The 8970-nt window shown below is 37.1% G+C and overlaps 1 protein-coding gene across 1 annotated transcript in view; it reads left to right on the forward strand.

The window, feature by feature from the left end:
- BMPR2 (bone morphogenetic protein receptor type 2) overlaps window positions 1-8970 on the forward strand; it is a 73474-nt gene that overhangs the window by 40849 nt on the left and 23655 nt on the right. The window contains exons 4-5 of the mRNA XM_031554282.1: window positions 6376-6486; window positions 6972-7063. Of these exons, the coding sequence (XP_031410142.1) occupies window positions 6376-6486; window positions 6972-7063 (203 nt within the window). The remainder of the gene's footprint in view (window positions 1-6375; window positions 6487-6971; window positions 7064-8970) is intronic.

The raw sequence follows: 8970 nt of genomic DNA on the forward strand, positions 1-8970 counted from the left end.
GGTGGATCAGCAATGAGGTACTGCTCGGTGAAAAATGGTTGGCCTGGCTTGCTTAGTAAGGTCCATTTCGTATAACTATATGTAGGCTGAGCAGACTAACAGATCATTCTTTATACATTATGCACAGAAGTTTTGTAAGCAACCACAGAGTATTTAAATTATAAAAAAAGTGATAATCATATAAGTAGAAATAAGTATTTTTTCTTTTTTTAATGCAGAAAGTGGGAAATAAAGCATATTTACCTGGCAAAGTACAAAGAAATTTGAATCTATGGGCTTCTGGAATAGTTGATAATTGTATGTTTTTTCGAAAAGCTGAGACTTTGTTGTCATAAAAGTTATACACAGCGACTGACAGAAGAAATGAAACTTGAAACACAAGTAGAATTAATCATGCTTACAGTGCCCCTTTTGCAGTTTGCAGAATAAGTTTGCAGTCATCTACAGCTGAAGGCCATATTGTCTACATGCTTCAGCCTTTCCTCGTGTGTTGTGTTTATGATTTAAATGTAAGGCTTCCTTCATGCTTCTGATCTCATCCTTAATATCATTATCATTCCTAAATAGAAAAGCAACTTCTGTAACAGACTGGCAATGGACATATTGAATTGATCACATCAAAGAAATAGTTGTAGGATGGCGTTAAGCCTCCACTTCTTTTTAAAGCAATCTGCATGGGCAGATCTCTGAGTCCCTGTGTAATTGTGCTGACTTTGATCAGAGTCCACGCAGCTGGTGTTGTTTTGAAGAATCAGATGTTACAGTGCTGTGAAGGTTGAAGGATGGTGTTCTCCTTATATTTTGGTGACTATCATAACTTGGTAGTTACTTGGTGTTAAGGTAGTTTAATATTTTGGTACCAACTGGAATGCTGCGTGGCCTCTGCAACATGTTGATACCAAAAATTCTGTGGGAACACAGGTAAATTTTTACAAACTGGTTTTCATTACAGACAGTAATTGTAGTGTTTCTCTAACATGCTGTTACATGATACTTATCTAAACTTAAACACACACATGTATTTACTAGAATTATTTACTACCGTGTGACAAATACATAGCTGTGAGTCATTTACTTGAAAAGTGGGCAGCTGATTTTTAAAAATTTAAGTGAAAAACTTTAATAGCAATACAAGGGTCTGACAGAAAGAGGTTTCATGTGCAACCATCCTGTATTATGTGGACACCGCCATTTCCAAATTACAGTTACCAGAATACAAATTTCTCCAGGTATTCGAGGTTGTTTTCATACTACATATGTAGATACTCATATATAGTGTACGTGTGTGTGTACATCTCTATATTTAACATTCAAAAATTTCAAAGTCTAGAGTTTTATATTCAGTCATCTAAAGAGAAGGAAACAACATAATTGCTTTCATCATTCTAAGGGCATCTCCTTGTTTAGCTTTATGTTGTGATTCAGTCTTATTTACATAACCAAATATTTCCCCACGGGATTCCAAGTTTTTGAACATGGCAAACACTCGCTGTTCTCGTAGCTTCCTGAAGATTTCTTATCCTAACAGCGATCTCTGCTGTGTCCCAGGTTTGATGCCCAGGGGATGAAGATCTTGCAGACAGCAACAGTGAGCCCTTGGGCTACAGTGCTGTAGCAGCTTTGGTGCTTTCTCCCCCTGATTTTCCACTTGATACCTTGCGCTTTCAGTAGTAGTTTCAGAGTCAACAGTCTGATGCACTGTGAATTGGAAAATGTGACAATTCTGTGTGGGTTCCCATGGCTCCAGCCAAGACTGGAATGTTTTACCTTAACAGCACGGGCTATGGCACTTGAACTGACAGTGATGTAGATGGTGGTGGATAACGAAGGCCTTGTCGTAGAAACACTGGATTGTTTGAGTTGGAAGGGTCCCTTAAAGAGCATCTGCTCCAACTTCCTTGTTATAAACATGGATGCCTACAGCTAGATCAGGTTGCTCAGAACCCCATGTCTAAAGGGATGGGCATCCACTGCCTCTTTGGGCACCCTACTCCAGTGCCTCAATACCCTTAGTGTAATAAACTTCTTCCGTATATCTGATCAATTTATCTGGAGGGATGGGCAAGGGCAGTGAGGGGGCAGAAGGCCAGAGGTGTCATGGCACAGGAATCCTGCACTTCCTTTCTGGCTCCAAAGGAAGAGTGCTGTAATGTTTACAGGCTCTTTTGCCACTGGCCATCGTTACCTGGTTTTGTCCCAGTTTCCTTTTTTCTCAGAATGTTCTTTGGTAATATGATAAATGCTGATTTTTAAAATATGGAAACAGAAAGCATACAGAAGAGGCTTTCATTTTTGAAAGTTAAATTACACAAAAATAAAAGAAGAAGCATTTTCAACCATAGACACAGATTGCAATACTTCAGTACTAATTAATATTACAAGTTTATGTTTATAGTGGAAAAATTAATTGGAAGGAAAAATATTATTCCTCATGATGTCATTAGCACTGTTGGCATTTTTCTTTCATTGTCATTTCTGAGGAAAGCTAGGAAAGCAGCAGTAGGAAAATTGTGTGTGGCAATATGGAAGCTTAATTTTAAAATCTAATTTACCAAAGATATTGTAGCAGTGTTTGGCAGCTATTATAGCAGAGATGTCTTAGGAGAGGAAAGAGAAATGCCTAATGTGGTAGCAGTGCGCATAGGGAATATCAGAAGTGCAGGGCCAGGTTCAGCCTAGCGACTCATTTCTGACCGAGCACTGGAAGCATTGCTCTGAAATGCCTTATTGGTAAGTGCCTTTGATGAAATTCTCTCCCTTCACAGGGTCTGTTGTACTTGGGGTTTGGAACACAGAAGCAAGCTCTGTGCTGCTGGCAGGGTTGGCACACTGCTGGGAGCAGCGCCCTGCGGGTTACCAGCTGCTCCCCAGCCAGGAGGAGGGCATCTCTATTTTAATCACTTGTGATGCTCCTTTTTTTTGTTGTTTTTTTTCAAGGCTGCTGATACTATTTGTCATGATATTTCTTCATGATGTAATTGGTGCACTTCAGAAAATATTACATCAGAATTACTGGTAGAATTTTTTCAAGACAGAAGTGCTAGATCCCTTCTAAGTAGCACAGGCATTGGTCACACTTCATTTCTTTAAGCTGCTGTTAAAAGAGTCAGTAGTCCTGTTCTCCTTTTCCCACCCAAACAGGTTGGCTCTGATGGTGTCTTGGGCCTTACAACAACTTTTGGTGACTTATTCTTGTTTCAAGCAGTTCTGCTTTAGATTGGAGGCTGATGTAGGAATTTTTTTTATTCTCTGTAGAGAATGCTAATTAGAAACAAAAATTTCACAATGGAAGAAGCAAATACGCTAACCCCTGCTTATAGAATATATACTTGAGGGAGCTTTGCTGATGTTTTGTGTACAAGTGTGGGTAGACTTGTGCTCCGTAATCAACTCTGCAATCATTACATTTCCTAAAGTCTGCAGCTCATCCTCTCAGCATGTCTTGGACTATTGTTTTTTTATGCAATACAATGGTTTGGGAATAATATTGGGATATCAATATTCTTGGACTGAAATTTGAAGATAGCGTCAAAAAAGTTATGCAGTTCCTTCTGTTTGTCACTGAAGAAATACCCAAATATTGATGATGATCCCAAAAGATCGAATCAGGTTATTGAGCAGCAGTTAGGCATGTTCAAAGCAGTGTTTTATCCACCCGTATTAACTTGAACTGTACGTTACTAATCTGTTGAAATGTTTGGTTACTGTCATTAAGGAGATTATCCTTAAATTTGTAAAAGGTGCTTGACAGCCTGGCAGTAGTGATTCCTACTGTAGGACTGACTGCGACTATCTGAATAGTTGACAACATTGTTTTAAAGTGTTTATAAGTAAAAACTGGTTCAGGATAAGCCAGTTTTGTGTTTTGTTAAGAAACAACTCTGCTTTAAAAATAAAAGAAAGTTTATTTTCCTGTTGAACAGTAGGAAAGTTCTTTACAGTTATTTGGCGAATGCAGAGATACCACTGAAGATAAAAAGTTTCCAGAGAGAATGGTCCATCAAGGACCAAGAATGCAGTGATCGTTTTTCTCAACATGTTTTTCTACTACTGATCTCCACAAAACTGTTACTTGGGACTTTTTGTTGCTGCCAGGCCCCATAATACATTTACTCACATGCTTCTAATGAGAGAAAGCCAGTGTAGAAATGCTGCCAGACTCTCTAAGTAGTTGGTGCAGCTCAGGATACCCTTCCCTGGCCGGTGCTTGGAGCAGAGGAACAGCAAAATCCTGTTCCAGAAGGCAGAAAGGCAGCAGGATGGTGGATAGTGTTGTGCCCTTGGATTATAAGAGTGGCAAGAGTGGAGCAATCAGACTTGGGCATTAATAATGTTTGGGAAAAAGTTGTGGACATGACTACTGTATAGGCAGTAGGAAGGCTGTAAATGGCTACACACTGATTATGTGTCCAGGAAATATAGCAGAGGTTATAGCAGGAAGCTCAGCCCCTCAAAACCTGCATTTTCTTAATGTCAAGATGGTATCTAGCACCATCTTGGACTGATGTAAAAGAAACCAAACAACATTATGTGTATGCAAATATATGTGTGTGTTGGTGTCTGCATTTTTCTACATAAGCAAAAAACACTGATTAAGCTATTCTATTCACAAAAAAAAGAATAGTCAAAATTACGATTTTCCTGCCAAAAATTATACATTTTCATACACTTACAGTTTTTTTATATTGCTTTGTGTCATAAGGTTCCTTTCTGTTGTGTTTTTTAAATATATAGTGTGTGACTGGGTGTGTATAGGTACACAGTTAGAACCTGGAACTTCAGGTTTTTAATCTCCAAATGATAGAAATGTGCATAGCACAACACTCTGTGGCAGTAGTTTATTTTCCCTGTGAAACTCTCACCAAAACCAGTGGTGGTGGTATTTCTTTTGACAGAACAACTTGAAATTTGATTGTGTCATGATTATCATGAGCTCCCTTGTATTTGAAGGCTTTCTCTGATATGTGCTGCATGTTATTTTTGAGGGGTAGTTTTTCAGGTAAATAATCGCATCTTAAATGCTTTTTTGTTTGCTTGTTTTATTGATGATGTTTTGTTTGTTTTACCAACTTTTTAGTAGTTCTGCTTACCATTACAATTTTGTAAAAATGGAAGCTGATGTCTTTCACACTTGATTTCTTTTCTTATCTTTTTCTCCAGTGTTCATCCATGCTGGGAACTGGGATAAATGAATCGTGTTTAACTTACTGTAAATGCAGTTTAAGCAGTGAATTTGTCTGTTTATTCAGCTAGTGTAGACTGGGATAAATTTTATTTCAGTCTCACCTAAGAATTTACCCAGTGTTTAAGCCTTGTGTGCATTATATGTTTTGTGGCTTTAGAATAGTTAGGTCTTGTTACGTGTCTTTTAAGGAGTACTTTTAGCAGTATATAAGACAAGTTTAAACATAGTTTGCAAAGTTGGTTTTAAAGCCAAGGTAAATGAGGTCTTGTAATGCCACATTCCAGTGATTCTGACATCAGAGGAATATCTGCAGTAAGAAATTTCTCTGTTAAAGTGGCTGAATATTTACATACCTGAAAGAAGCAAGATTGGGATCTGATGTGGAGTAGCAGTAAGGTAACCACTGAAGACAATAACAAATGTTTACATTAAAACTCCTTCCTCCTCCCTCAGAAAATACTGAGATGTATTTAAACCAAATTTGATTTTTGTTAAGAAAAAAAGTTTTAAAAAGGCTAAATTAAACCAGTCATTTAGTTTTCAGTGTTTTACTGTTGTTTCAAGTTGTTTGATATTCTGCTGTTGTTTTTGGAAATATCTGTCTGGTTTACATAGTGAGAATCATGCTAAAAGTGATCTGAGCACTGACATAAATCAGAAAAAAACAAAAGAACTTTGAAGCTCTAGCATAAAAGATCTTGCATCTAACATACATATGGATGTTTGAATACAAAAGATTAATTATTCATCACATTGCAACATTATTAACCTTTTATTTTACTTTTCTACTGAGATTTTCATTCCAGTGTTGGAATAATAATAATAATAAAAAATAAGGTTAAGTTTATAAGCCTGATTTGTAACAGGAAACTTGATTAAGAAATTGTTAGCTGAGCAGGAGTGCATCAGTTTCACCTTGGATGGCTGTGCTGAGGAGATTAACTTTCAGGTTTCAATGCCTTTCTCTGGTGCCTTTTGATGCCACTGAAGGAGTAGGGAAAGCTGCAGATCAGCTGGGCTTGAGATGATCAGCTGCCCTGTCATCCTTTGATTTTAAGAGGAAAAAGAGTTTAGTGCAATGTCTTATAATCAAGAGTATGTTGGGTTTTTTTCCGCATTGTAATAACATATTTTTACAGATGTGACTTTTTCAAATTTACAATTAGAGTCTTCATCTTGTTTTCTTTCAGATTCTTCTCATTCTTTTCATCGGGATGAGACGATAGTTATTGCCCTTGCATCTGTGTCTGTACTAGCTGTCTTGATTGCTGCCCTGTTCTTTGGATACAGAATGCTTGCAGGTAGAGTTGGCTGACCCTTTTTTTTTAATATTGTTCTTACTATTGATACTGTTTCTCAAAACTATGCTTATGTTTTGTTTTCTTCCCTAGTCTCTCTTACAAGATTGTATGTAATGCTCCCCTTTGTCCTCTTTAGCATTTTTTGGTGATATTCCAGATATAACAGAGAGATTTATGATTCGTTTTCCAAGTTGGCATTTTGGGGCCTGCTTTTCCTCAACGTGTCCTCTACTCAACACAACTGTTTGACAGTTACTACCGATGATATTTAATTATCGAAACAGGTGTGTAGCAGGTTGCTTTAAGTTTGTAGCTGTCAGCACCTTCGCTGCTGATTTTACTAACTCAGAAGAATTTAGAGGGTTCCTTTCTATTTACCTACATTATGTATTAGTGCCAAGTCCAACACAAGTTTGTATTTTCACTTATAGTTATGTCACAAAAACAGAAAGTGTCTGATTTCCTTCCCATCCCTTTCTGTACAGGAGACCGTAAACAAGGATTGCATAGTATGAACATGATGGAGGCAGCAGCATCAGAGCCCTCATTGGATCTGGACAATCTTAAGTTACTGGAGGTAAATGTTCAACTGTTTCTTAATCTTCTTTTTTTTTTCCAATATAAAAAGTATGTTACAGCAGTTATATTTTGCCTGGTCTTGTTGCAGTATTGTATTAGCTAGAGCACATTCTGTCTTGAAAAGAAAATATTAAATGCTGGAAAGTGATTAATGGGGATGAGGAGAATTTAAATGTGCTGCATTTCAGCACTGCATCAAACTCCTTTTCTTTTACTGAAGTCTGGTCACTTTAAGTACAGTATCCTACAATAGTTACTTGAAATGCTTTAGTAACACCTATTGGAGTATAGAATTTACTGCAGATAGGGCCGTGTATTTCCATAGTAGTGCTTTTAGGTATTGTCATTAATCACAGTGGAGTACTCTCTATTTCCATGGCAACTAGGGGCCAACTAGAACCTTCCATTGAGCTTAGTGTCAGAAACCTGAAAAATGTTATACTTTCAATTGATGTACTCAGTAGAACTTGTGTAGAATTTGTAAAAGCTTTTTGCTAGAAAAAATATCAATATAGTGGCTATGAAAGAGATAGAGAGAGGTACTTTTCTTCCTGTTGCCCATCAGAAATCACAGTCAGAGCTGCTGGCTGCAGGCATGGTACCCTCACTGCAGTGTGCTCTGGGCAATGGAGAAACTAACCAGCAAAGAAACTTGGGTGGCCTCTGCCAACGAAAAGTAACTGGAGGCAGAGTTCACAAGAGTTCAAAGGCACGTACTGTACAAGTGTGTAAAGCCTCAGATGAAATCACTCATACTGATAGGTAGTCTTGGAAAAAGCATCAGCTTTGTTGGAGAGATCTACCGCAGGATCTTCTGTCTTCTTTCTCAAACATTAAGGAATTGACATCTCGCTTTCAGCCATAGGGTGTCACAGAACAAATTGTCTTCACCTGTGTTTGCTTTTTCACATCTCTGGTAGAGATGTGAACATACTGTGTGTTTGTACCTTGAACTGACTGACTTTACAGTCCACTATGAGGACTCTCTGACATTGGAGGACCGAGAAATGAAAAGTATTATCTGTTAAAAGATACTTCCTGCTAGACAATATTATCATTTTTAGAATCATTACATTATAATCCCTTCTGCTTTCCTCTCCTCCTCCATTTGTAAGTTTTTCTAAAAGTGAAAAGATACTTGTCTATGAAAACCTTACAGTTTCACATATTCGTGTCTACCTGTAAACTATTTGAATGTAATAGACATAAATTCTTAGGTAGTTGGAGTGTTTTGAGCTTTACAAAATAGAACTCTTTTTGAAGGTGGTCCAGTGCTCTGGTTTAGAGCAGAGATTGCATCTTTCTTCAGTTGCCATGGAGATGGAAAAGGCTTTTCTATAAGGGCAGTCTAACATTGTGGGAGCTAGAATAAAGATTTACAGGTAGCACAGAGTTGATTATTCCTTCCTATTAAAACCCGTTTATCTCCTTTGGAATCTATTTTGCACTGCAAATGCGTGTAGAGCATTATTAACCTAAAATGTACAGTTTGTAAAGCTATCCTAAACGTAAAATGCATAGCTGGAGTTAATTAGAATTTATCACATAAAAGCTATAAATGTTTAATAGTCAAAAGTTTAATAGGAGAATTATCAGCATAATGCACCTGGATTTATTAATGTTCTATATAAAATGGCTGAATAGGTTATTTACAATTAATTTAATGGGTATGCAGACTATAGGTCAATATAGTAATATAGATCTAAATGGGCCTATCCTAGGAGTTCCAGCTCCAAAATATCTTTTATGACAGTATTCTAATTCTGGTCTTCAGTACAAAATATTTGCTATTTCCCACAGTGTAATTGAGTATAAAAGTTGGTATATAATCTTTGTTGAGTGAGAACTCTGATTTTTGCCATTACTTATTATTGAATGAACTCATTATTTACTTTTTTTTTTTTT

This window comes from Meleagris gallopavo, chromosome 7, assembly GCF_000146605.3.
Source record: "Meleagris gallopavo isolate NT-WF06-2002-E0010 breed Aviagen turkey brand Nicholas breeding stock chromosome 7, Turkey_5.1, whole genome shotgun sequence".
Taxonomy (NCBI): domain Eukaryota; kingdom Metazoa; phylum Chordata; class Aves; order Galliformes; family Phasianidae; genus Meleagris; species Meleagris gallopavo.